Source organism: Puma concolor, chromosome E1 (genome assembly GCF_028749965.1).
Source record: "Puma concolor isolate L17-30 chromosome E1, mPumCon1.1.hap2, whole genome shotgun sequence".
Taxonomy (NCBI): Eukaryota; Metazoa; Chordata; class Mammalia; order Carnivora; family Felidae; genus Puma; species Puma concolor.
The window spans coordinates 18,651,549-18,678,250 of record NC_141680.1 but is presented as its reverse complement, the minus strand read 5'-3'; the positions used below and the strand labels follow the sequence as shown (position 1 = coordinate 18,678,250).

General features: G+C 51.1%; 2 protein-coding genes across 9 annotated transcripts in view; one reads left to right on the top strand and one right to left on the bottom strand.

Moving 5' to 3' along the window:
* The window catches only part of SUPT6H (SPT6 homolog, histone chaperone and transcription elongation factor), a 32,934-nt gene extending 15,764 nt beyond the window's left edge, over positions 1-17,170 (top strand). For 3 of the 4 annotated variants that reach the window (XM_025915803.2, XM_086686499.1, XM_086686498.1), the window contains exons 13-37: positions 36-134; positions 647-776; positions 855-1,005; positions 1,182-1,336; positions 1,530-1,725; positions 2,077-2,216; positions 2,334-2,451; positions 3,580-3,656; positions 3,934-4,069; positions 4,371-4,508; positions 4,586-4,753; positions 6,328-6,455; positions 7,590-7,797; positions 8,383-8,530; positions 8,967-9,109; positions 9,868-10,008; positions 11,050-11,245; positions 11,858-12,096; positions 12,638-12,751; positions 12,923-13,047; positions 14,721-14,833; positions 15,112-15,189; positions 15,282-15,448; positions 15,905-16,092; positions 16,372-17,170. In XM_025915803.2, the coding sequence (XP_025771588.1) occupies positions 36-134; positions 647-776; positions 855-1,005; positions 1,182-1,336; positions 1,530-1,725; positions 2,077-2,216; positions 2,334-2,451; positions 3,580-3,656; positions 3,934-4,069; positions 4,371-4,508; positions 4,586-4,753; positions 6,328-6,455; positions 7,590-7,797; positions 8,383-8,530; positions 8,967-9,109; positions 9,868-10,008; positions 11,050-11,245; positions 11,858-12,096; positions 12,638-12,751; positions 12,923-13,047; positions 14,721-14,833; positions 15,112-15,189; positions 15,282-15,448; positions 15,905-16,092; positions 16,372-16,558 (3,683 nt within the window). In that variant the 3' untranslated portion in view covers positions 16,559-17,170. Of the gene's footprint in view, positions 1-35; positions 135-646; positions 777-854; positions 1,006-1,181; positions 1,337-1,529; positions 1,726-2,076; positions 2,217-2,333; positions 2,452-3,579; positions 3,657-3,933; positions 4,070-4,370; positions 4,509-4,585; positions 4,754-6,327; positions 6,456-7,589; positions 7,798-8,382; positions 8,531-8,966; positions 9,110-9,867; positions 10,009-11,049; positions 11,246-11,857; positions 12,097-12,637; positions 12,752-12,922; positions 13,048-14,720; positions 14,834-15,111; positions 15,190-15,281; positions 15,449-15,904; positions 16,093-16,371 lie in introns of those variants that run through there. The other variant, XR_015243969.1, reaches the window with a different exon arrangement.
* A 1,449-nt stretch (positions 17,171-18,619) lies between these two features.
* On the bottom strand, positions 18,620-26,460 carry PROCA1 (protein interacting with cyclin A1). Of its 5 annotated transcripts, none has more exons than XM_086686504.1 (5): positions 25,989-26,460; positions 23,009-23,092; positions 19,875-20,010; positions 19,440-19,598; positions 18,620-19,337 (listed from the first exon to the last, which is right to left on the bottom strand). In XM_086686504.1, exons 1-5 carry the CDS (start codon positions 26,074-26,076, stop codon positions 18,662-18,664), a joined length of 1,143 nt encoding a protein of 380 aa, XP_086542630.1. In that variant the 5' UTR covers positions 26,077-26,460; the 3' UTR covers positions 18,620-18,661. The 5 variants fall into 5 exon arrangements, with proteins under 5 accessions (XP_086542630.1, XP_086542632.1, XP_086542633.1 ...); XM_086686506.1 differs by having other exon boundaries at positions 19,449-19,598; XM_086686507.1 differs by lacking the exon at positions 25,989-26,460 and adding an exon at positions 25,330-25,550.
* Positions 26,461-26,702: the final 242 nt, after the last annotated feature.

Sequence of the window (26,702 nt, the reverse complement as noted above, 5' to 3'; positions counted from 1 at the left end):
GGAAACTAGAGCACTGACTCATGTTTTCTTCCTAGGTGAGGGTGAAGAGGCAGAAGACGAGGAGCAGAGGGGCCCAGAGCTCAAGCAGGCCTCCCGCCGAGACATGTACACCATTTGCCAGAGTGCTGGCCTAGGTAAAAGCTAGCTGTGTTATGTCCTGGGCGTTCCAGCCTTGAGCAAGGGGAGTTCCCAGATGGTCGCTGGTGGGCAGGAAGAGGACTTTTTTGAGCGAATCACTAATCCAGTTGTGAACACTGGCCCCCCCAGCACCCACGCCCACCCACAGTAATGGTCTAGCCTCTCCCTAATTTCCCAAAGGAATGGGAAGCTCATATAATCAGAGGGACAGAGTTCATCCTAGCCTTGAGAAGTTCTTTATTAAGCTGTAGTTTCCACCTCAGTTCTGAGCCCAGGAGTCACAGAAAATAACTGTTTTTCTGGGTTATAACAGCCTGTCAGGTATTTAAAGACAGGGTTTTTTTTGTTTTTTTGGGGGTTTTTTTACTATTCTTTGTAAACTTCCTGGTGCTGCTTATTCATGACCCTCTTAAAGTCTAGTGCCCAGAATAGCTGCTCTGGACTTGGAGACCAAAGAGATTTGTCAGCCCAGCAATTGCCTTACCTTTCACACTCCTGTTTGCTTTAGATGGCCTGGCCAAAAAGTTTGGACTGACTCCTGAACAATTTGGGGAAAACCTGCGGGACAGCTACCAGCGGCACGAGACAGAGCAGTTCCCTGCAGAGCCTTTGGAGCTGGCCAAGGATTATGTTTGCAGGTAGGCTTGTGGCACATGGCTGGCAGGAGGAGGGGGCAAAGACACTGTCATCCTGCAGCTGCCGCATTTTCCCCACAGCCAGTTCCCTACACCTGAAGCTGTGCTGGAAGGTGCCCGCTACATGGTAGCCCTGCAGATTGCCCGAGAGCCCCTCGTCCGACAGGTGCTGAGGCAGACCTTCCAGGAGAGAGCCAAGCTAAATATAACCCCCACCAAGAAAGGTAGAAAGGTGAGCTGGGTGAAGGGCTTTGATCCAGCACGTGGCCCAGCTCTGTGTTCGACTGAACTGAGTTTCTTGCTTTCATGCTCAGCTGAGCTGTCTGCCGGCAAGCAGAGAGGCACTCTTTTCTCCCAGGGTCAAGCCCAGCCTGTCGGTAAGCTGACGATTCCTCTTAATGTGTACAGGATGTGGATGAGGCCCACTACGCTTACTCCTTCAAGTACTTAAAGAACAAGCCTGTTAAGGAACTGAGAGATGACCAGTTCCTCAAGATCTGCTTGGCTGAAGACGAAGGGCTGCTCACCATTGACATCAGCATAGATATGAAGGGGGTAGAAGGGTAAGCAAAGCTCTGGGGTGGGAGCTCCTTCTGGGAGGGCTTGATGAAGGGTCAGCTGGAGGGAGGGGTCCCTCAGGAATGTGAACCACAGTTTGAGAGGTGAGCAGGCCATTGTCCCTGGTTCACAGTGTTTGTGGACATTTCAGTGTCATCTTTCCTCCATCCCCGACCCTGCAGTGTTGTTTCTCCTCAGCTACGGCAATGACCAGACATATTTCGAAGAGATCAAACAGTTTTACTACCGAGATGAGTTCAGCCACCAGGTGCAGGAGTGGAACCGGCAGCGCACCATGGCCATCGAGCGAGCCTTGCAGCAGTTCCTCTATGTGCAGATGGCCAAAGAGCTCAAGAACAAGCTGCTGGCCGAAGCCAAAGAATATGTCATAAAGGTTAAGACTCACGGTCTTTAGGCCTGTGATTTCCCCAAACTAGAGCTGAGAGTGAAAGAACTCCTTACAAGTAGTCTTCTAGCAAACAAGCCATGGGTCACTCCGAGACCCCCCCGTTTGAGGAGATTCTTGGCTTCCCACCCCCAGCCCAAACACTCTTTGTTTATATTGCTGTTCTCTGTATACTCTCCTGTTTCCACAATTAAGGTATGCCTTCACACTGTAAGCCTGCAAAGGGCTAGGAACACGTGCACACGTCAACGCAGCCTGTGCACATGTGTACCCACATCTGTTCCCTTAGCACACTCGGTGAGCCTGTTGGCCATAGTGTCTGGTGTGTCTTCTCCCCAGGCCTGTAGTCGGAAACTCTACAACTGGTTGAGGGTGGCACCCTACCGGCCAGATCAACAGGTAGAGGAAGATGATGACTTTATGGATGAGAACCAAGGGAAGGGCATCCGCGTCCTAGGCATTGCTTTCTCCTCTGCCAGGTAACTGCCTGTTTGTGCCTGCCCAGCCTCACCCCTTACCTGTCTTCCTAATTTCATTCTACTCTCACTTACATCCTCTTATTTCTGATTGTTGCACTACTCTTGTCTGGTCGGCAGAGATCACCCCGTGTTCTGTGCCCTGGTCAACGGTGAAGGAGAAGTGACAGACTTCCTTCGACTGCCCCATTTTACCAAACGGCGAACTGCATGGAGAGAGGAAGAACGGGAAAAGAAGGCAAGTGGCTAGGATAGGGCAACCAAGTGTACATCTTAAGTGCGTTTTACAATTCTGTGGGGGTATGTGTTTATGGTCTACACGCCATCCTTTGCAAGACCCTGATTGATCTCCACATGCTTGCTGAATACTGGAGTCCTGGGATAAGTCTCAACTTCCATAAGCAGTAGATGGCACTCACGTTCTGGTGCAGAATTTACTTCTGGCTGGAGGCCAATTCCTAGGTCTTGTGTTCTTCTGGAAGCTGCCATTATAGCCTCTGTTCTTCCCAGCATCTGGGTCATCCTGTTCCAATAGCTGAAAGCCAGTGAGGCATTAAGCCAACCTTTTCCCTGCTTTAGCCTTTCAGTGTTTCTTCCAAGGAAGGAGGAATTTGAATTCATCTCATGTATATGCTTCTGATTTTCTTAACCTAATGGTATCTTTCAATTTTGCGAGAGACCTGCATTCTAGAGTAATTTTTTGCAACCATTTTTTAAAAAGAAACATCGGGGCGCCTGGGCGGCTCCGTCGGTTGAGCGTCTGACTCTTGATTTCAGCTTAGGTCATGATCCCAGGGTCATGGGGTTGGACTGCCCACTGAGCATGGAACTTGCTTAAGATTTTAAGACCCATTCTTTCTCTCTCTCTCTCTCTCATCTCCCCCACTCATGCTCTCAAAAAAAAAAAAAAAAAAAAAAAACAATTAAAATAGAAAAAGATAACAAGGAATTGAGATTAGAATAGTCCTGATAGCTAAGCAGTGGTTTATGGTAGAAAAAACCCAAGTATGTTTACACCTGGGTGGCTCAGTCAGAGAAGCATGTGACTCTTGATCTTGGGGTCGTGAGTTTAAGCCACGCATTGGGTGTAGAGATTACTAATTAGAAAGGAAGACCCAATGTGTTTAGACCATCACGACCAAGGATGAGCCGGAAGTATAGTAATTTTAGGAAACGTTAGCAGATATATAATATTCAAACCAGAGGTCTTAGTCTCCTTGTTTTGTGCGCTAGTTAGACCGTGTCTATGCATTATGGAGTTTATTGTTCTCTGGTCTTACAAGGTCTTGTGCTACTTAGGGAGAGAGAACTGTTAGAAATCTTCCTGTCTTCAAAGCCATTCAGTTCCAATTTTATTTCAATCCAGGCTCAAGACATTGAAACCCTAAAGAAATTTCTTCTGAATAAAAAGCCTCATGTGGTGACAGTTGCAGGAGAAAACAGGTAGGGGCTCCAGGGGAACTCCAGGGACTAGACCTGGCTTAAATTCATTCATTCCTTCTTTTTGAACCTGGCATATGCCTCTAACAGAGCAATAAGCATGTAGACCCTTGGTAAATTTCCCATCCCCGGGGCAGTGGCAGGGCGGGGGGTGGGTATCTCTTTGTCTTCAAAGCCCCTTCCTCGCCCATCCCCACCCCCACTTCCACCTCAGCCATGAGTCTGTCTATCCCTGAGAAACTTCAGAAAGAACCCTGACCAACACCCCTCATCCCTCCAGGGACGCCCAGATGTTGATTGAAGATGTGAAGCGCATTGTGCATGAGCTGGACCAGGGCCAACAACTGTCCTCTATTGGGGTGGAGCTGGTTGACAATGAGTTGGCCATTCTCTACATGAATAGCAAGAAATCGGAGGTAATGCTGGAACCCCATTCTTAAGACCTGCGCAAGCAAGAGCTGTCAGTCCCTAGGAAATTTACTAGGAAAACGAAGGTTATCGAGGGCACAGGACTGCACTTGTTCACTTACCTGTGTGCAGTTGCTTCATTTTGCCAGTCATGCTTCGGAGTGGGAGCCCTGAAAATTAAATTGGTCCCAGGAAAAAGGGGTCCCAGAGGAGACAAGAAAGTGACTTAAAGCCAGAACGGTTTGAAACTCCTTTTGCTCTCGGAACGGAGGGGACTTAATGGTCCTGCTGGTCCTTGTTTGACTCTAGGCAGAGTTCCGGGATTATCCTCCAGTGCTGAGACAGGCCGTCTCCCTGGCCCGACGCATCCAGGACCCTCTGATTGAATTTGCCCAGGTGTGCAGCTCTGATGAAGACATCCTGTGTCTCAAGTTTCATCCCTTGCAAGTGAGTATGATTCAACAGGCAGGCTTAGCGGGCAGAAGGGCACAGTAACCTTATCCTTGTCTGCTGTTTATCGGCAGGAGCATGTGGTGAAAGAGGAGCTGCTCAATGCCTTATACTGTGAATTTATCAACCGAGTCAATGAGGTTGGGGTCGATGTCAACCGTGCCATCGCCCACCCATATAGCCAGGCCTTAATCCAGTACGTCTGTGGTCTGGGACCTCGAAAAGGGACCCATCTCCTGAAGGTAAGATTGGGTTGAATGAGAAAGTAAGAAAAGTTCTATTTCACTGAGCCTTTACAATTGCCAGTATAATTTTGACAAAAGATCAGAGAAGTAGAGACTGGTATAAGAGTCATCCAGCTAGTAAGAGTCCAAGTCAGACTTCAGACCCAAGTGGCCACAGCTACTATGTGTACTACTGTACTTCATTACTATACTACAGTGGCTCATGGAAAAGATAGCCATAAACTAGGATTTAAAATGGATGGAAGAAGGGGCGCCTGGGTGGCTCAGTCAGTTAAGCGTCAGACTTTGGCTCATGTTATCCATGAGTTCGAGCCCCGCGTGGGGCTCTGTGCTGACATCTCAGAGCCTGGAGCCTGCTTTGGATTCTGTGTCTCCCTCTCTCTCCTCTCTGTTCCTCTCCCACTTGTACTCTGTCTCTCTGTCTGTCTCTGTCTCTCTCTCTTCTCTCTCTCTCTCTCAAAACTAAAGATAAAAAAAAATTTTTTAGCGGGGGGCGCCTGGGTGACTCAGTCAGTTGAGCTTCAGACTTCGGCTCAGGTCATGATCTCTTGGTCTGTAAGTTCGAGCCCCACGTCGGGCTCTGTGCTGACAGCTCAGAGCCTGGAGCCTGCTTCGGATTCTGTGTCTCCCTCTCTCTAACCCTCCCCCATCCATGCTCTGTCTTTCTCTGTCTCAAAAATAAAATAAAACGTTAAAAAAAAAATTTTTTTTTTTTTTTAAATGGATGGAAGGAGGGGTACATGGGTGGATCAGTTGGTTGAGCGTCTCTTGATTTCGGCTCGGGTCATGATCTCAGTTTGTGGGATTAAGCCCTGCGTGGGGCTCTGCACTGACAGCAAAGAGCCTGCTTGGGATTTTCTCTCCCTGTCTCTTTGCCCCTCCCCTGTTCCCATGCATGTGTGCACATGCGCGCGCGCTCTCTTTCTTTCCCTCTCTCTCTGTCTCTCAAAATGAATTTTTTATTATTTTTTTTTTAATTTTTTTTTCTTTCAACGTTTTTATTTATTTTTGGGACAGAGAGAGACAGAGCATGAACGGGGGAGGGGCAGAGAGAGAGGGAGACACAGAATCGGAAACAGGCTCCAGGCTCTGAGCCATCAGCCCAGAGCCTGACGCGGGGCTCGAACTCACGGACCACGAGATCATGACCTGGCTGAAGTCGGACGCTTAACCGACTGCGCCACCCAGGCGCCCCTCAAAATGAATCTTTTAAAAAGCTTCAAAAAAATAATATGGGTGAAAGCAAGCATACCAGACGCAAACCTCAGGATAGTGGTTTATTCCAGTGGGTAGAAAAAGGATTTCAGTCAAGTTAATGGAGGATTTAAGGAACTTCAGAAGTACTGGTAATGTTCTTTTTCTTAAGAAGAGTGAAAGGTACTTGGGTGTATGTTTTATCATTAACTTTTAACTTATACACTAGTTCTATATTATCTTTGGCAGGTGTAATGTAGTTCACTAAAATAATTTTTTTTTAAGTAGCAGACAGTAGGGTATAGTGCTCAGTTAGATATTGAGGCATGGAGACAGAGGGTTTCCCAGAAACCTGAAAGCCCACACCTCTCTCCTAGATCCTGAAGCAGAACAACACCAGGCTGGAGAGTCGGACCCAGCTGGTCACCATGTGCCACATGGGTCCCAAAGTCTTCATGAATTGTGCTGGCTTCCTCAAGATTGACACGGCCTCCCTGGGGGACAGGTGATGCCCTCTTCCTGGGTGGGCCAGGCAGAATTCCCTTGGGCTTTGCTTTGGGGATTCAGGGGATTAGGGCTGTCAAAGGGCCCAAGGTATTTGAATTAGGAAATATTTTAAAGCAAAGGTGAGCAACCCTTTATTAAGTCAAGAGCATCTGACCTATGGAAAAGATCGGTTCAATTATGTGAAGCTTTTTTTGTATGAGGAAAACATAAAAAGAACCAACTTATTTTATAAATTAAGGACAGAAAACATACAAGATTTCATTCAGTAAACACAAACATGTTCTGTTATTATGATTTGCCGTGGCTAGATAAGGGTGGGGCTAGCAGGGGCAATGGAACAGGAGTGTGGGGGTATGAGGAGATAAGGAAGGGGGATAGAGATTCAGTATGTTTTCAGATGATGTTATTGAGAGAAAGTTCTATTCACTTGGACTTTGGACTTCACTATTGACCTCTTCCTCTCCAGAAGTTATCAACTCAGTCTTTGGAGGATCTTTTCCACGGGCACATAGCTCCTCATTCAGTAATGGAAATCAGTGGGGAAATAGGCTTCAAGTTCTAAAACTTCATTTTCCACCCAGCTTTGCTGTAACACTCCACGAATAACATAGGTCCATGTGAGTGCACGGGCAAGACCAGCCTGGGAAGGCTTTATGGGGGAAAATAGCTGTCAGCAAATTGTCAGAGGTCTTTTCCCCCTTCTTGTTTTATCTTATTATATAAGACTTGTTTAAGTTCATTATATAAAATTCAATGTATAGCAATATTGTGCAGAAAGTGGAAGTCCCCCATAATCCCACCCCCCAGAGATAACTACCATAACAATTTGGTGTGTACTACAACGTTCCTAAATTTTATTTTTGCTATGCATTTACTAACTACCCATTTACTACAAAAATGGGATCATATGGTTCATAGTGTTTTGCAGTGCATTTTTCACGTATCAGTATATTGTGGCCATCTTTCCATGTCAGCACACATAGATCTACCTCATTATTTTTAATGGCTGTATAGTATTCCATTGTATGGAGGTACCCTGATTTATTTAACCAGTTCCCCATTGGTGGACATTTGGGTTGTTACTAGAAGCTTCTTGTTCTATATCCTTGTCCCTTTTCTGCCTTTCATTCAGCACTGACTCATACATTGAAGTTCTTGACGGTTCCCGAGTCCACCCTGAGACCTATGAGTGGGCCAGGAAGATGGCAGTGGATGCTCTGGAATATGATGAATCAGCTGAGGACGCTAACCCCGCAGGAGCCCTCGAAGAGATCTTGGAAAACCCAGAGCGACTGAAGGATCTGGACCTTGATGCCTTTGCAGAAGAACTGGAGAGGCAGGTAGGTGACAGTGTAGGGGCTTGGCACAGAAGTCACCCGCAGTGGCTTAATTGGGAGGAGACTCAGGCAGCAAATCTCCAGAAAACCTCCAATGGTGTTAATGTGGGAGACTTGATTCTCTCTTCTCTCTGCCCAGGCTGCATGTAGCTTTGCATGTATCTGTTTCCCACATTGGGTTTCTGTGAAGCATTTTTATCTGAGAACATTCCATGTTATAACAGAGAAAGTTTGGGGGGGCACTTGGGTGGTTCAGTCAGTTTAGCATCCAACCCTGGATTTTGGCTCAGATCATGATCCCATGGGCGTGGGATTAAGCCCTGCATCAGGCTCCATGCTGAACGTGGAGCCTGCTTGAGATTCTCTCCCTCTGCCCTTCTCCCTCGCTTGTGGGCCTTCTCTCACTTTCTCTAAAAAAATAAAAATGAAAAAATAAATAGAAAGTTTGAAAAAATTCTATGGTAAATCTTGATGGGAAAGAAGAGAAGCCCTGACAGGAGACAACTGTCCTACTCCTTTTGTTGCAAGGCCCCCATGGCTCCAGTTGGGGAGGGTTGCAAGGCTCTTCCTGTTGGGCTTCTTCCCCAGGGCTATGGTGACAAACACATCACCCTGTATGACATCCGGGCGGAGCTGAGCTGTCGGTATAAGGACCTCCGGACAGCCTACCGCTCTCCCAACACAGAGGAAATCTTCAATATGTTAACCAAAGAAACACCAGAGACCTTCTACATTGGTAAATGCTGGGTCTGGTTTTCAGCTGGAGGAGAATTTGTGGGGTGGAAGGGTGCATTTACTGTATATGTTCAAACCAAGCGATGATTCCAGCAGAGTGAGGCAGGTTTATACTGTAGGTAAAAAAGACCGGGGGAGCTTTTAAGATTATTATTAATATATGCAGCCCTGAACTAGAAGTCAAAACTGAGTTCAGGGACCAATTATGCTTCTTAACCTGCTGCTTCAGGATCTTCAAGGAGTCACTTCTATAGGCCTCATGTTCCCCCGTCATCAAATCAGGGGAAGATCTCCTTAAGGATGTGAGGGAAATCAGTAGAGATGCCATAAGCCAGATGTTCTGACACTAAAAGGCCAGTGGGAAGAACACCTCTCCAGTTCTCTTAGCCTGGTCCCCATTCTCTTCTTTCCTTCCCTGTCCTCTCCCTTTCCTGCAGGAAAGCTCATCATCTGCAACGTCACTGGCATTGCCCACAGGCGTCCACAGGGTGAGAGCTATGACCAGGCGATCCGCAACGATGAGACAGGGCTGTGGCAGTGCCCCTTCTGTCAGCAAGACAATTTCCCTGAACTAAGCGAGGTATGTGCTGCACTGTTACTGTGGTCACTGAGTTTCCTCCATTGAATGTCTCTAGAACGGAGTCTAGAATGCAGCTATTTTAGATCACTCTTTTCCCAAACAAATAAACAGGGACGAGGGCTAGAACACATACAGCTCTAACATGAAGTCCCTCTATATGCTGGTCAGAAACAATCAGTGTGCTTCCTTCTATTATGGCTCAGCCTTTAACCCATGTTTCCTATTTTCTGGGGATCTAACTCAACCAGATTATAGACCTGAGGGCGTGCGTTTCTTACTACAGGGCAGGTACGGTGTTCCTGTACATGCTAGTTGGAAAGAATCTATAGGTTCTCTTGATTTTTTTTCCATTTTCCACACGAGACAGTTTCCAGACTTTACCCAATAAATAAGCTGGTGGGATTTGTCCCAATAATAAAGCCAAGGGGCAGCTGGTTCCCTGAAATGGATTGTTCTGGGGAGACTGGCATTATGTATTTCTTATGTCCACTAGGGCAGAACAGAATTGGGAGAGATGGGCCTCTGTGGCAACTAGAGGGACATACAGATAGGTTAATATATTTTATATTAATATATAAATTAATAATTTAATTAATAATATTAGGGATGTTCAAAATCTGTGTTGGCTTATTCATTGTATTTCAGACCATGTTGCCAGGTGTTATGGCAAGATAAATTGCAGCACCCCAGCAGCTCTTTTCTGAACGTAGATCTCCAGAACCTTAATGACCAAGCTCCTCTCCTGATGCACTTTTTAGGTCTGGAACCACTTTGACAGCGGCTCATGCCCAGGCCAGGCCATTGGTGTCAAAACACGGCTAGACAATGGTGTCACTGGCTTCATCCCCACCAAGTTCCTCAGTGACAAAGTGGTAAAGCGGCCCGAGGAGCGAGTGAAGGTAGATGGAAGACTAAACTAAGACATCTAGTGCAACTTTCAGCTGCCCAAATGGGGCTCTCCGGAACTTTGGGCTGCGCCTCCCTAGAAGTGAGGCTTGGTTCCCAGTGGCTGCTGGTGGGGAGAGAGTCAGGAGGATTTATAACTGGCTGAAAGAAGCCAGGGTGAGAGGCATGTGAATGAGTAGCAGCTTTTGTTCTCTTTGTGATTATTTCATTGGGTTGCCAGCCCTTTGGGAGAGGGCTCTCTCTTCCCATGTGGGAGGCTGTGATTTAGTCTGTAGGCAGGAAGCAGGGCCCAGCATTACATGCTGTGAAACAGAAAGGCTGAGCTTCCTTTCTGTTCTAGTATTCTCCTGCCAGCTGCCATCTATTATGTACCCAGTAGATACCAGCACTTGACGTTTACATGTGTTGTCTCTGATCTCTCAACTTGATGGGGAAGGAAACCTTTTTCAGAGAAATTTGAATGCCTTTTCCAGGATTACCCAGTTAGTTGGTGACATGGCTGATATACCATGTCTGCCAAATTCTCTAGTTCTAAGTGTCATGAACCCCTGAGAACCGTGGACTTAGGAAGATTGGGGAAACATTCCCAATCAAGGAAGCCAGGGAGATTTTCAAAAGAACCATGCAGTGACTGGCTTTTGCCAGTGTTTAGATGGAAGGGCTCAAGTCAGGGGGAAAGAACAGAAAGCTGTTGTTTTGCCTCTCCTCCAAAAAGGGCAGCCAGACTTTGCTTTTACTCCAGGAACAATAATTAGGTAACTTTATGGGAAAAGGGAATAGCGCCAGTGGCGGGGTAGATCCCAGTAAGCTCCGGTGGTTTTTCCTGTCTAGAGTGAGAGGCATCTGTGCGGGGCATGGCTGGTGGTCTGCAGACCAGACTCACCTGTCAACTCCTAACCTGCCACTTGCTAGCTCGCTGGCTTTGGGCGAGTCACTCCATCTTTCTGCCTGGACTTCGGTTTTCTCACATGTAAAATGGGGCATCGGGCTAGATCATCTTTGTCCCTTCCAGCTCAAATGTTCTGTGGATCTAGGTGGGAATGACCGTTCACTGCCGCATCATGAAGATTGACATCGAGAAGTTCAGCGCAGACCTTACCTGCCGAACCTCAGACCTCATGGACAGGAACAACGAGTGGAAACTGCCCAAGGACACGTACTATGACTTTGACGCTGAAGCAGCAGACCACAAGCAGGAGGAGGACATGAAACGGAAGCAGCAGCGGACCAGTGAGTGTGGCCACCACTTGTGCAGCCCAAGTCTTGGCAGCCCCCCTGCCCCCCCCGCAGGATTCATGTGCTGATGGCTATACCCCAGTAGGAGTGAGCGCTCGGCTTGGAGGTGCTGCACCTCAGAGACATCATGGATGGAGTCACTGGCAGGGTTGAAAGCCAGGGTCTTCTTGGGTCACGTGTTCTTTGCTAATACACTGTGACTTTTTTTTAACGTTTATTTATTTTTGAGACAGAGACAGAGCATGAACGGGGGAGGGTTAGAGAGAGAGAGGGAGACACAGAATCCAAATAGGCTCCAGGCTCCAAGGTGTCAGCACAGAGCCCGACGCGGGGCTTGAACTCAGGAACTGCGAGATCATGACCTGAGCCGAAGTCGGACTGAGCCACCCAGGCACCCCTACACTGTGACTTTTAAAGCTTCGTTCTCTCAGCACTTGAGGAACCCAGGTTCACACACAAAACCTTTACATTAGAGAATTCAGGTCCAGAGAGGGCAAAAGAGTCTCAGAATTTGATAGCAGATCAGAAATAAAGCCACAAATTGTCCCTTTGCTGTGGGCTCCCAGTCCCCTCCCCTGATGTGTACTTCTTTCTTGGCCTCCTCAGCATACATCAAGCGAGTGATCGCACACCCATCCTTCCATAATATAAATTTCAAGCAAGCAGAAAAGATGATGGAGACCATGGACCAGGGTGATGTGATCATCCGACCAAGCAGCAAGGGTGAGAATCACCTGACAGTGACCTGGAAGGTCAGTGATGGCATCTACCAGCACGTGGACGTGCGGGAAGAGGGCAAGGAAAATGCCTTCAGCCTGGGAGCCACCCTGTGGATCAATAGTGAGGTGAGAGCCAGCTCCTGCTTCCCACCCCCTCTCCTACTTCCAGAAACAAGCCATTTCTGCTTACTTTCATGTGACGTTAGTAACTTATATGCATTACATAAATTTTAGCTGTGTAGAACAGAATAGGAGGTTGATTATGAAAGGAGTCATTTGATAACAGTTTTGTGTATTTTGCTTCTCTCTGTCCTCCCAATTTTAAAATAGACTACCTATAGAGAGCCAGTGGAGGAAGAGGAGAAAACATATATGCACATGATTGCGTACACACACCATTTCTCGTTTTCAGTAGAAGGAAATTTTATGAAGCTCCTTGTTATTCCCAAGCACGAGAGGAGAATCAAAGTTATGGTTTAAAGGATTTTATGCCTTGTAAGCTGATAAATCTGAGCAGGATGTATAAATTGAGGGGACTTTGCAGGGGAGCGAGGCTACAGCAGGGCTGGGAGGTCCACTCCCTCCCATGGGTTCTCTTCCGAATAGATTAAATGAAGGAGTCTCAGCTCTGAATGTGACACATGGGGCCTTTACCATATTCCCACAGGAATTTGAAGACTTGGATGAGATTGTTGCTCGCTATGTCCAGCCCATGGCATCCTTTGCCCGGGACCTTCTGAATCACAAGTATTATCAGGACTGCAGTGGTGGGGATCGTAAGGTGAGCCAGGGCTCTTTGAGGCATGACATCTCCCAGTCACTTCAGGATATATGGTGTCCCTTCAGCGTAGGGGACGTTCAGCTGGTGAAGGAGGTGTACCTCATGTATGCGCCAGACATTGTGTACCAAGCATGCTGCTATCCCAACCTCTCCCCCTCGTTCTACCCCCAGAAATTAGAGGAGCTGCTCATCAAAACTAAGAAGGAGAAGCCCACCTTCATCCCTTATTTCATCTGTGCCTGCAAGGAACTGCCCGGCAAGTTCCTACTGGGATACCAGCCCCGGGGTAAACCCAGGTGAGCACTAGTCCTGAGAAGGTGCTGCCACTGGGGTCCACAGATAGGCTAGCAGGGGAGTTAGAGACCCCTGGAGCAGTACTCTCTCTGGTTCTGCTTGACTGTCTTTTCCCTCTTACCTGTTGGAGGTTGGAGGTGGGGAAAGAGGGTGACGATTTAGAGGTAAAAAGCAAAGAAAGATACTTTCCCCAACCCTGTGAAAAGTTTCCTTCACCGTTTTTCCCTCCCAAAGAGTGATGGAAATTACCAGACACTCTCCACCTGACTGGCAAAGATGAGGGCCAGGACACAGGTCTGTCCTCACTCTCTGCTTCCCCCTCACCAGGAGGTTCGACACAAGGTGGCTCACTGTTGCTGTGGTGTGCCGAATAATATCTGCCTGCACTGAAGGGGTGGGTCAGGAGAGCTTCTCTCCTTCCTATCATTGACCCTTCTGCTCCCTTCTATGTGTGGCTAACAGGCTGGCCTTCCTAGACATGCCTTTGTCTGGATCCCTCTAGAGCTCACTCTGAATCAAAGTCTCATTTTTTGGGATGTGCTTTCCTTTTGTCTGTTACCCAGACTGATAATCGTATCAGTCTTCTCTACGCCCCCACCTTCCCTTCGGCTCATGGCCAAGGCCAGTGAGTTTCTGCTCGTATCCCTATACTGCCTGTGCAAGATAAACAGCATAGACTATGTTAGTCTGGGCTCAGTGGCTGGGTGACAAGAAGCTCTGGACTCCAGACCCTGCACTGTCGGGCACATGTAGAATATTGTTGTCGTTTCTGAGAAGCCATTTCTGATTCACCATCATGCTTCCAGAGGATGGCAGCCAGGGCTGTTGGCTGGACACCGTCCCACGAGGAAGTTGAGCAAACGAGGGATCTTTAAACGAGGAAGTAGAGGCAATGCAATCACTTCCCGTAGAAAGGTGTGCAGACTCCTTGTGTCGCAGCATTAATGACACTTGATAGATGATTTAGAAAGCAGGGTTCAACTTAACATAAATGAGAACTTTCCAATATTTGTCATTGTCTGTTGGTAATTGACAGCTGTCCTTTATTGAACAGAACCCTATCTTAGGTGTTGTGCTAAGTGCCTCATACATGCTGTCTCATTTATTCCTCACACACAGTTCTGTAGGTTTAAGTGCTGTTGCCTTTGTTTTTCAAGTGAAGCTGAGATTCAGGTTTAGTGACTTCACATAAAGTCATATAGGTAGTGAGTGACAGCCAAAACTGCAAGTAGAACTGGTCTGAACCCAGAGCCCATCGTCTTATCTACTCTCTGCCCTGCAGTGTCGAGTAAGGTCAGACTAACCACCTTAACTGGTATTTCCAGATTCCAGCGCAGGGGGAGACAGCAGGACAACAGCCCTGACACTGTGGCCTCAACTCCTGCCACCACCTGCAGTGTGCTGCCATCACACTGCACCCCAGGATGGTGGCCCAGCCCCCAGCAGGCCTTCTTCTGATGGCCTGTACCTGTCACACCAGGGCTGCCGACTCCTGGCCTTGACTGTGCTCACCTCCTCACAGTGCAGCCTCCTTTGACAGGGTCAGGGCTGTTTCATCTCTCCTTTCCCCCCAGCACCCACTTTGGCTACTTCACATGGTGGAGATCTGTTCTGGCCGCTCTCTCACAGCTGGCCCCAAGTGGTCTCTGACACAGGTTTCCTTCCAAAATCCCAGGATAGAATACGTAACAGTGACTCCAGAAGGATTCCGGTACCGGGGCCAAATCTTCCCTACTGTGAACGGACTTTTCCGATGGTTTAAGGATCACTACCAGGATCCTGTACCAGGTGAGTTCTGTTCTGAGTTCTGGGATGTGCTTAGAGGGACACGAAGGTCCTGAATCAAGGTGATCACTAGCCACCGGTGGAAAGGACGAGGCCCGGGCTGTCACTGAAGCTGTCTCACTCCTGCTCCAGGCTCCTAGCATCAAGGAGGTCCTCCATCCACTTTGCTGATGCAGCTTCCCTTCTTTCCACCCACCTCAGGACCTCTTCCAGCCCCCTTCATGGTGAAAACAGAAACAGGTTTCTGGAGGGACATAACTAACTTTGGTCGTTTCCTACAGGCATCACCCCCAGTAGCAGCAGTAGGACCCGGACACCTGCTTCTATCAATGCCACCCCAGCCAATATCAACCTTGCAGGTGAGCTCATGTCTGAGACTGGGAGCTGGAGGGATGGCACTAGAAGACTTTGACCTCTAACGTGCCCATCTCCCACCTCTGTGTGCCTACAGATCTGACACGGGCTGTGAATGCCCTGCCTCAGAACATGACCTCGCAGATGTTCAGTGCCATCGCAGCCGTGACAGGCCAAGGACAGAACCCCAATGCCACGCCAGCCCAGTGGGCCTCGAGCCAGTATGGCTATGGTGGCAGTGGAGGGGGCAGCAGCGCTTACCACGTACGTGGCTTGGGGACAAGGCTCCCTGCAGAGGGTGGAGAAGAGCAAAAGGGAACATTCATCCTTTGCCAACCTGTGTACATAGACTGCCCTCTGGCGGTGTCTACCCCACGGGGCTTCATATGTACAGATGGGGCCACCACAGCCTTAGGAATGGTCTCCAACAAATGTTCCTTTTCTTTGTGCCCTCTTGAGGGTAGAGGGAATAAGAAAAAGTCTGATTTTTCCATGGTCCTTTGGGATCTTTGGAACCCTTAAGTGGTCCACACTGGCGGGCCCTGTTGTGCCAGGTCCCATCCTGCTGGCCTCTCTCTGCCACTTGGGACCACACATTGCTCAAGAGATGGTCAGCCTGAAAGCTCGGTGCTGAGCCCTGGTTTTCAGCTTGCCAGAAGTTCATAGCAAGGCCAAATAAGCCCCAAACCCATCCCCATTTAACTATTCACCCTTCTCCAGGTGTTCCCAACGCCAGCCCAGCAGCCAGTGGCCACACCACTAATGACCCCCAGCTACTCCTACACAACCCCAAGCCAGCCCATCACCACACCACAGTACCACCAGCTACAGGCCAGCACCACCCCACAGTCTGCCCAGGCCCAGCCCCAGCCCTCCTCCAGCTCTCGGCAACGGCAGCAGCAGCCAAAGTAAGTATGCGGTTTGTGGCACAGAGCAGGTTATTAGGGGCAGGTGTTGTCAAGAGGCCAAGCAGTTCAACATAAGCAGGTCGCTTGGACCTTGTGAAAGCCGTGACCCAAGCAATGTCTCCTGAACGACCACTTTCTGGGAAAAGACAGAAGAAGGTGATGTGACAAAAAACAGGTCCATTTCTGTAAAGATGGACGATCAGCAGCGTTTGGTGGGAAGGCTTCGTTCCTGTGAGGCCCCAGAGATTCCTGATCTCAGAGGCCCCTTCTCCCTCCCAGGTCCAACAGCCATGCAGCCATCGACTGGGGGAAGATGGCAGAGCAGTGGCTACAGGAGAAGGAAGCGGAGCGGCGGAAACAGAAGCAGAGGCTAACACCTCGGCCCTCTCCCAGCCCCATGATCGAAAGCACCCCCATGTCCATTGCTGGCGATGCCACCCCGCTCCTGGACGAGATGGACCGGTAGGGGGCCTGCTCCTAGGACTCTGGTTACCTCTGAGGCTGGGAGAGCCCGGCCGCCCACTGCCTCACTCCCTGTCCCGCCTTTTCTGTCCATAAAGTGGCGTGAGTTGACGTTCTCTCTGGTGGTCAGCCTGGATGGGTGACAAGCTGGATGGCCTTGGGAATTTGAGCTCAGTGTAAGCTAGGCGACAATTCTCCCACTCCAGGCCCTCACCGACCACCTGTTCTGGGACCAGGCTGGGCGGGGAGTGTGGCGGGGAGGAAGAAGAGGAAGACGAGAATGAGAGTGGAACAGTTTTGTATTCTCCCTACAAGCCATTTTTGAGCTTCTGCCCTCACCTGACTCTGGGCTGTGACCCCGGGGCACCAAGCTCAGCACATGAGTCTCCCCCAGCTCTTGTGGGGAGAGGAATGCTATTTATTCAGTTTCGGGCAGGAGGGAGAGGAGGGAAGGTGTTTCTGACCCAGATGCCAACAGCTTGGGTGGCTATCAAAGCAGAATTGCAGGGGACACGGGAGCAGTGCTAACCTGCTCAGCCCCCGCCTGGCCGCCTTCACCCACCTGCTGCTGCCTCCGCTTCCTGCCTGTCATTTGAATAAACAGTGTTTCTACAGAGCATTTGGCAAAGCCTCTCTCTCCAACGCTCCGGCTCTTGAAGGGTGGCTTTCCAAGCTGGGTTTGGAGCTCTGACAGCTCCCCCTGGTTCTTCCAGGCCACCAGAGAGGCAGTGACTCAACAGCAGGCAGCTTCTGTATCTGACCGCCCAGGGCCAAAGCCGTGCTCCACTTCCCAGCCCTGTGCCCTGTGCCCTGAGGGAACCGAGGGAACTCCTGTTGTCCTCGAGCCAGCCATCTCCTCTGTATGGTGAAGCTAGCGAGACCTGCCTCATCTGCCTCCCTGGGGCAGCTGCAGAGGCAGAGAATGTGTGAAAGCGCTCTGCCAAGGGGCGGCCTGGGACCTCATCAGTCCTCTGTACACGTTAGCCGCTGTCCCTACGCTCTCACACACCCGCCCCATCTGCTTGCCCACTAGCCTTCTCTGGCACAGCAAGGAAGGGCCATGAGTAAATTTGGCCCTTCTCAGCTTGAGCCCCTGTACCTCTTACCTCACTCTTTTTGCCAGCTGAGCCTCAGTCTCCGATAGTACCTCTGCACAAGTCCAGTATGTCTGCCCCAGGATGGGCCCCATGCTCGCCTGCTACCACACCCACACGCCCTGGAAAGGGAAGTGCTGGGATGTTGTGGGGGAAGCCAGTCCCTGCCCTGCCTTCCCTGCTTGGGACCGGCCAACACCCTGGCCCTGGCCCCTTCCCCCTGCCTCACTGCCTCTTTTTGTTCCAGACTCCTGGTCTCCTGTGTTCCTTCAGAAGGGCCTCCTCTCCTAGCTTTACAAGTTGGTGCTAAGAAAGTGAGGTTCTCCCCCTCCCTTTCCTCTATTTGGGGCTCAGCAGAGAAATCAGAAAAGGTCACTGCTGCCCACACTTGGTGAGCTTCCCGTCTTGACTTCATCCTGTCATTCAAGATCTCTTTGGCTGTTGGCAAGAGTTGGGAGGGAAGGGCTGGTCTTCTGCCAGGAACTCAGTTCTATTCCCTTCAGCACAGAGGTCTAGAAGGGCCTAGCAGGAGCACGAGCTGGGAAGATCATGTTCCCTTTGGTGTTACCAGCATCCTCCTAAGGGCCACTTAGAGGAGGGAAAGGCCAGAAACAGTGGCACAGAGTGGGTTAAAAGGTTCAGTTTATTAGGGCTATCACTGCAGACAGTACTGCCTGTCCCCGGGTGGATTTCACACAGACCAGTCTCCCAGGAGATGGGACGCCTCCTTCCCACCCCACCCAGGTGTGCTCCTCTCTTGCCCTGAGCCTAGGATGTTACAGAGAAGCAGGCTGTGCCCCTCCCTTGCCATCCCTCCTGCCTTCCCATGGACTGCCTCCTGAAAGATAGATTACCCTTCAGAAACTCCTGCAGCCCCCTGACCCCTCAGCTCCAGCTGTGTCCAGAACCCGCACCCTCCCCACAGAAGTGACAGGTTGGAGGGAGAGAGAATAGCAGCAGGGGGTCAGCTACAGGCTTGATCTCATTTATTCTTCACCCTGGATGCCCTGGCCTCAACTGAGATTGGGGTTTGATGCTGGGGGAGATTTCCTCTTGACCTTCTTGACTGGTGAGGCCTTCGCCCTGGGTTTCTTAGCCTGGGCCGTGTTCTCTCTCTTCCTGGGCAATGAAGACTCCACAATATCCTCGCTGGAGGGTTCCTCCCGCCTGGGGTCATTGTAACTGTCCTCACTCTCCAGGTCTTCCCGGCTGTCTGGGCTGGACTCTGACATCCTGGCCAACTCTCTTGGGCTTATTGATCGGGTCAAGTCTGGAGGTGGAGATTCCGATTTAACTGGGCTTTTCTTCTTAATCAGTTTGCTCTTCTTGGCTTTTTTCTTCAGCTTTGCCTTCTCATCTGTCTCCTCCTCCTTGTCTTTCTCTTTTTCTTTTTTCTTCTTTACCTTCTTGATCACTTTATTGCCCTGGGACTTCCCTGTGGGGCTCTCAGAGCGCCAGATAGTGATGGGAGCTGCTGAGTCCGGGGTACCTGTGACTGCACCCATGCCTGTGTCAGCGGGTGTGGTGGCGGGCCCCACCTGGGTCGGGATGGGAGGCTTGCTTCCCTCTTCCTCCTCCTCTTCCTCCCCCTCCTCCTCCTCCTCCTCTTCATTCAGATCGTCTGCCCCACAGTCATGGTGGATGGGATGGTGGATCACTGCCACAGAGACAGGCCTATAGCTTTTGCACCTGGGAGGGAGGGGGGACAGGGAAAGAGAAGATTGTCAGAGTGGGGGGGGGGGAGGGGCTGGTGCCCCTTAGTGCCGCCCCTGTCAGCCTGTTGGCACTCACCAGCCATACCAGAACCGCTGCACACACTCTTCCTCTGGGATGAGCTCAAAGCAAGGGGACTGGACGATGTTTAAACATGTTGAGCCGACATCTCGGGAGCAGGTTGGGCCTACGTCTCGGGAGCTGCTGCTGTTTGCCTTCTCTGAGCAGTCCTTCACCCTGCCACACAGAGGACTCAGCGTGGCTCCCAGGCCTCCATGACCCCCCGGGGGCCCGGAGGGAGGAGCCTGAGGGACAGCTGGCTTCTGCCCGGCTCAGCCCCGGCTGCCCAAAGACCTTCCCATCGCTCTGGAGCAGAGCAAGGTTTACAAAGCCGGGGCTGGGCTGGCAGTGCCAGGTTAGAGCTGAAGCGGGGAAACACAGGGGAAGTTTGGGCCTGGCTCTGCCCAGGAGTCTGTCCTGGGCTCTGGGCCCCCCAAAAAGGAGGGCCCTTACCTAGAATCACAGTCACAGTGGCTGACAGAGTGCAGGTGCAGGCTACGGTGGCCACAGTCAGGGGTGAAGGGGTGGATGATGTGCCCGGTGCACTGTTTGTGTTTCCAGCAGCACCTGTCCGGGTCCTTGAATTCACCTGAGGGGGTGGGAGTCTGGGTCACACCGGGGCGGTGGCAGCAGCATGCCCCTGGGTCTCCCCTCCCATAGCTCAATCTAAAGGCTTCACCAAATGCACCTGCTGCCACCCCACCACCTCTGGCAGCTTTCTGCTTCAGGCGGGTAACCCTCCAGTGGGAACTATGTACCTTTCTTCCCCCTCAGGTCCCCTGCGCCCATCTGCCTGTCTGCCCTCGTGCCCCGCGCCCCACCCCCCACAGACCCCCAGGAAGATGTCTTGCTGAGTCCCCCTTGCTGCCCTGTGCCACCCACCTCTCCCACTCTCTGCCTCCTCTGGGAGCCTATCCTACCTGGGCCCTCCACGGGCTGCCTGGGTCTTGGAAGGTCCTCGGGCCAGCAGACTGTGGAGCCACATGGCAGACAGGAACACCCCTTCAGAATCCCCAGCCTGCCCTGCACAGGCCAGGAAACCCACCCCCTACCCCTCAGCCCCGAAGTCACTCCAGCCCCGAGACCTGCTGTGAAAGGCCGATTAGGTCCCGCTCCTCAGCCTCTCCTGACTTTGGTGCTTTCTTTCCCTCCTCTTCTCCAAGCCTCTCCTCCCCCTGACACCTCTCCTCACTTTTCTCGCTTCTCTGTCCACATGCTCACCCTCCGTTCTTTCTCTGCTCCACACTCATCAAGGTCCCATTCCCCATCCCATCTCTTCCCGCTCCCAGTCCTCAGAGCCACAGACTTAAAACACCGGCCCCCAGCCTGACCCCTTTCACCTCTTGTAGGCAGCACAGGTCCCAGGGCACAGGGGAGAAGCCGCTGGGGTGAGGATTTGGGATTTGGGGAAGGCCCTGGAGAAGAGCTCCACATCTTTCACCCAGGCGAACATAAGCCCTGGACACACTGGAATCTCCCGGCCTCTACCCCCACCACCTCCCCTCTGACCCCGCCTAAAGCTCCAGTCTACCAATGGCTCTCCCTCAGGCCACCATCTAAAAGGTGAGCCTGCAAGTGGCTCCATGTACCAGGACAGAGGACAGGGTACCTTCCTGCAGGTCCCCCTTGAACTCCAGCTCCACCCACCCCTGGAGAAAGAAGTGAGCAGGCACTGATGAGTTCCAGGACAAGCTGGTATGGGGTCCTCTGGCTGGCTTACTCCCTCCATACAGGCCAGGAGGACCGAGCCTTTAGCCTCTACGAGGGGTGGAACAGGACAAAACCTCACCCTGACCACCAGCCAGGAGTTAACCCAGCCTGGGGGTGTGTTAGTCCAAGTAGCCTTAAAGGTACTTGAGGGGTGGGGTGTCTGGGTGGCTCATTCGGCTAAGGTCTGACTTCAGCTCATACTTTGTGAGTTAGACCCCCCATCAGGCTCTTTGGTGTCAGCATAGAGCTTCAAATCCTCTGTCCCCTTCTCTCTCTGCCCCTCCCCTGTGTGCTCGCTCTCTCAAAAATAAAAAAAAAAATACTTGAGGGGCACATCGGTGGCTCAGTCAGTTAGTTAAGTGTCCAGCTCTTGATCTCGGCTCAGGTCATGATTTCACAGTTGATGAGATCAAGCCCCGAGTTGGGCTCTGTGCTGACAGTGCAGATGGAGGCTGCTTGGGATTCTCTCTCTCTCTCCCTCTCTCTGCCCCTCCCCCTCCTTCACACACATCTCTCTCTCAAAAATAAACATTATTTTTAAATGTTTTATTTTTGAGAGAGACGGAGCATGAGCGGGGGAGGGGCAGAGAGAGGGAGACACAGAATCAGAAGCAGGCTCCAGGCTCTGAGCTGTCCGCACAGAGCCCGATGTGGGGCTTGAACTGGGGAACAGTGAGATCATGACCTGAGCCAAAGCCAGACAGCTAACCGACTGAGCCACCCAGGTGCCCCCCAAAATAAATTTTTTTAAAAAAGTATTTGAGGGGCACCTGGGTGACTCAGTCGGTTAAGCATTCAACTTCAGTTCAGGTCATGATCTCACAGTTCATGGGCTCGAGCCCCACATCGGGCTGTCTGGTCTCAACACAGAGCCTGCTTTGGATCCTCTGTCCCCTTGTCTCTCTCTGCTCCTCCCCTGCTCAGCTTTCTCTCTCTTTCTCTCTCTCTCTCTCTCTCTCTCTCTCTCTCTCTCTCTCAAAAATAAGACATTTAAAAATTAAAAAAATAAAAATAAAATTTTAAAAAAGTACTTGGGAGATAAGGGAGCAGCAGCTTGGTGTGAGCTCTGCTCCACATTCCTCCACCTTTCCCTTCCCCCACCAGGCTATGAAGGTCCCAGGTCCCCTGTACACGCTTGATGGCACCACTTTGTCCTTCTCCCATGCCCCTTCTCCATTCTAGGAGGAATAAGGCATGTAAGGCCAGACCTTAGACCACCACCACCTTCTTCAGCACTGCTGGCTGACTGGGGGCAAGAGGCAGCATAGTGGCAAGTGCCCTGAACTTGTAGTCAGACAGACCTGAGTACTAGTCTTGGCTCCTCACTTACTAGCTGGATGTCCTAGGGCAAGTAACCTCTCCGAGCTTTCATTTCCTTATCCACAAAATGGAGACGGAGGAAATCCCTAATTTTGCAGGATTGTTGGGAGGACTCTGTTCACATATGTCAGAGAAATTTGTGCATGATAAAGTGCTTTGCCAAAGACGGGTGGAGCGCCTGGGTGGCTCAGTCGGTTGTGTCTGACTCTTGGTTTAGGCTCAGGTCATGATCCCAAGGTTCATGGGTTCGAGGCCTGTGTCAGTCTCTGACAGTGCAGAGCCAATCTGGATTCTCTCTCTCTCCCTCTCTCTCTCTCTCTCTCGCTCTCCCTTTGTCTTAAAATAAATAAATAAACTTAAAAAAAGGGGAGTGATGGTGGCCTCCAGGAAGGGGCCCTCCCTGCCTGGCAGAAGTGAGGAATGGGGGCTGGGGACGGGGCAGCTGAGGGACCCCTTTTGGACCAAACACTTCCCTCCCTCCTGCCTGCCATGGGGTGTCAGCGTTCCCAAGTGAGGGGTGGTGGGGAAGCCTGGGGCCAGAGATTCCCTGAACCCACCTTCGGAGAAGGTAGACGCATCAGTGCTAGACGCCACGCCAGCCAGCAGGTGTCGTCTCTCCCAGCTGGGTAACCTGTTTACATCTGAGAGAGTACAGAGTGGCAACAGCAGCAGCACCCCTTTCCTCCCACCAGCCATTCACTCTTCAAACATCTCCTGAGAAGCTCCACCAGCCCCCTGGAGATACAGAAATTAAAACAGGCACCCAACAGTCCCTGCTCTCAAGGGGCTGGGGGAGGGGTGAGGAGAAGAACGCCAATAAACATCCACCAATAAAATGACACAAATCAGGGTCTCCAATCCAGCCTGCTTTTCCTGAGCACACGGTCAATATCCTCTTGGGCGTTCCCCAAACCTCTTAGGCTGGCATGTCCCACACGAACCTATCATCATCTCCCTACCTTCCATGAACCATCTCTTGTCTCTTCCATTTCAGAGAGGAATAGGCATCCCAGCTAGGAATCTAAAGATCATTCTTTCCCTCACCTCCACACCACCTTGATGATCCGAGTCTCGCCATACCTACCTCTATGTTGGTTGAAACCTTCATTATCTCTAAGACAGCTGCAGGGGCCTCCTGCACTATAGTGGGCACTGGCCCACTATATTCCTTCTGTTTAACAGCATTCCACTGCCTTCAGGATGAGGTGCAAACTCCTTATCATGACATAACTGGCCCCCCAGGACCCAGCCCCTGGTTCCTTCCTCAGTCACAAGTTTCTCTCACCCATCCATCCTTCCTCCCACCCCTCCCTTCTCCATTCTTTCTCTCCTGCCTCCCACTCCCCAGAAACACCTGTTCACCTTGGAAAGAACAAAGCTAGCTATCCAAGTAGAATTGGTCACACATGTCTTATACCCTTTACCCTGCCATGGTACTTCATCAAGTTATTCCACAGCAACTTGAGAACAAACCCATATTTTATCTGCCTCTGAAAAGTGCTCAGTAAATACTGGGTTGGTCTTTTTTTTTTTTTTTTTTTTTTTTAAGAATACATGAGTAAAGTAGAATAAACCCACTATTGGAACCACACACAAAGAAGCTACTGCATTGGAGGTTCTACCCAGGGTTCAAAGCCAGGGACTTTTCTAGGAAAAGAGAATTAACCCAGGATGAGCATCCTCCCAATGTTAGGCACTGTGCTGGGCTTTTAGAATATGCTTTTGATTCTAATGTTTTTATTTATTTTTGAGACAGAGAGAGACAGAGCATGAGCGGGGGAGGGGCAGAGAGAGAGAGGGAGACACAGAATCAGAAGCAGGCTCCAGGCTCTGAGCTGTCAGCACAGAGCTCGACAAGGGGCTTGAACTCACAGACTGAGATCATGACCTGAGCTGAAGTCGGACGCTCAACGGACTGAGCCACCCAGGTGCCCCTGCTTTTGATTCTAAATCACCACCACAATCCAGTCTGTGGATGGGGACTCAGAGACTCAGGAAGGAGCCTGTTCAAAGACAAGTTAATAGGGGTACCTGGGTGGTTCTGTCGGTTAAGTGTCCAATTTCAGCTCAGGTCATGATCTCATGGTCCGTGAGTTTGAGCCCCGGGTTGGGCTCTGTGCTGACAGCTCAGAGCCTGGAACCTGCTTCAGATTCTGTGTCTCCCTCTCTCTCTGACCCTCCCCCGTTCATGCTCTGTCTCTCTCTGTCTCAAAAATAAAAATTAAAAAAAAAAATTAAAAAAAAAGACAAGTTAATAGATGGCAGAGGAAAGAGCTCTGTATGACCTGTGCTCTTTAGCCCTGTCTACTTGGGGTTCCTATCCAAACCCCATCCTGCTAGCTGTCACTTCCTACTGCACCTGTTTTCCAGCTCCAACACAGCCAATTCTTCATCCTCTGTTTTTACTCATTCCTGACTTCACAACCTCCCATATCCAGCCTCCACCCTAAGGTCAGACGGAAGGAGTCAGAGGAACCTGAGCCAGTGTCAGGATTCAAATTCTGCTTTATCTGACTCCACTGTTTTTGCTGTCTCCGGAGTCACCATGAAGGAAGCTTGTAGACAGGATCCACTGACTAACTCTTCCCAAACCCCCAAGAAGCCCTGACAATCATAACTCCTTTTGCCAAGGGGTGAGGTTTAGTAACTCTCCTCAGATCTGAGGAAGGCAATCTGCTCTCTAGTTTCACAGGCAGAAGGAGAGCTCCTACTGAAGCAGCAGTCCATCGCTCCTGCAGGAGAAATAATGGTGGCGGGACACAGAGCGAGCTTCATAATGAAATGAGGAGAGTGATAGCTTGAAAGGAAGAGGGAGGCTTGTGGTCTTTTTCTCGGTAGGTAATTAATCCGGAGAACAGAGTTCTAACTCAAAACTCACAGGTGATGCTCATTTGTACAGAATCTTCTCAGTCCTGCGGGCTGAGGAACTCCCCCTGACCTTGTGGCACAGGTGGGGCGGAGTTCCAGGTTGGGCACCAAAGCAGCTGAATGGGGGAGGAAGGGTGGGGGAAAGGGAGAAAGGAAAGGAAGAAGGGAGGAGGGAGCAAGGCAGGACAGTCTCCTGGGAAATGCCTCTCCGGCTCCTCCCACATCTGAAGGCGATTGTGATGTCACGCGTGGAACCCCCAGACTCCTTCCTCCCCTTAGAGTCAATGAAACCTCCTGCCCCAGCCTGGCGACTGGGTGGGTGCTGGACCAAGGGCTCCAGACAGGCCCCGAATTTCTTAGGCAGCGGCCGGGGCCCGGCTGCGACAAGGCAAGGCCTTCCAGCCTACAGAACCGGTGTTAGCAGCTCGGGCTCCAGCCAGACAGGCACAGACGAACCCGCAGGCGTTCCCCAGAGCCTCAGCACCCCAGTCCTCAATCATTGGTCCGCGGCTCGGCGTGAGCCCGCCCCCAGGCCCGGCCCTAACTCCGCCCAGCCCGGCCTCTGGTCCCGCCTCCTTCTCCAGGCTCTTTCCAGTTCTACACTCTCCTTGTGTGCCACGCCCCCAGCTCGAAACCCACCCCCAAACTCCTGCCCCGCCCCTTCCTTACCAGTGCTGTTCTCGTCCCAGGCGCTGGTATTGTCCTTAGCCTTTTCCTTAGTCCACCTTTCAATCGTCAGTGTCGTCCTGACCCACATCGCTCAGCCCAGTTCTTCGTCGCTACAAGGCTCTTCCTTGCAGAAGTCCAATCCTGAACCTCAGCTTGGTCGAGGCAACCGTAAACCCCAATCTCCGCTTCACCCCAGTCCAGCACTTAACTCCGCCTCATGCTTGCCCAACCCCTCCCTCCACCTTCCCCCGGTTCTGCGTTGTGTTAGCCCAATCAAAACTTCAACGGCGCTCTTCATCCGGGGCCTCCCAGCTCTTCCAGGCCCCTTTTTGTCCCACCTTTAATTTTGGTACCTCCCCTTTCTCTCAGGCCTAAACCCTAGCTTGGCCGCTGAGGCCCAGCCCTCAGTCCCATCCCTAGTTTCTTTCCAGACCTACTCCCAGCTCTTAGTCCTGTCCCCAGATTTTAGCCCCGCCCCAGCCATTCTCTCAACCTCAAGCTTCGGTCGCAGTCCAGCCCCTCCCAACCCTTCGGAACTCAGCCCCGGCCCTTGAGCCCCTCCCGCCTCCCCCCAGCCTACCGAGGTCCCTCCCGCTCTGGAGCATAGTCTCCGACTCACTCACGCGCGTTCGCGCGCTCTCTCTCTCTCTCTCTCTGCCCTCAGGCCCCTCCACAGGAGTCCAAGGCCCACCACTCTAGGTGAGGACTTGATGT

Coding starts and splice junctions, on each gene's coding strand:
- PROCA1 (XM_086686504.1), bottom strand. CDS start 26,076: ATGTGGGTCAGGACGACACTGACGATTGAAAGGTGGACTAAGGAAAAG. Junction 20,011..23,008: donor TGCGTCTACCTTCTCCGAAG/GTGGGTTCAGGG, acceptor CCACCCCCTCAG/GTGAATTCAAGGACCCGGAC. Junction 19,599..19,874: donor CACTGTGACTGTGATTCTAG/GTAAGGGCCCTC, acceptor TCTGTGTGGCAG/GGTGAAGGACTGCTCAGAGA.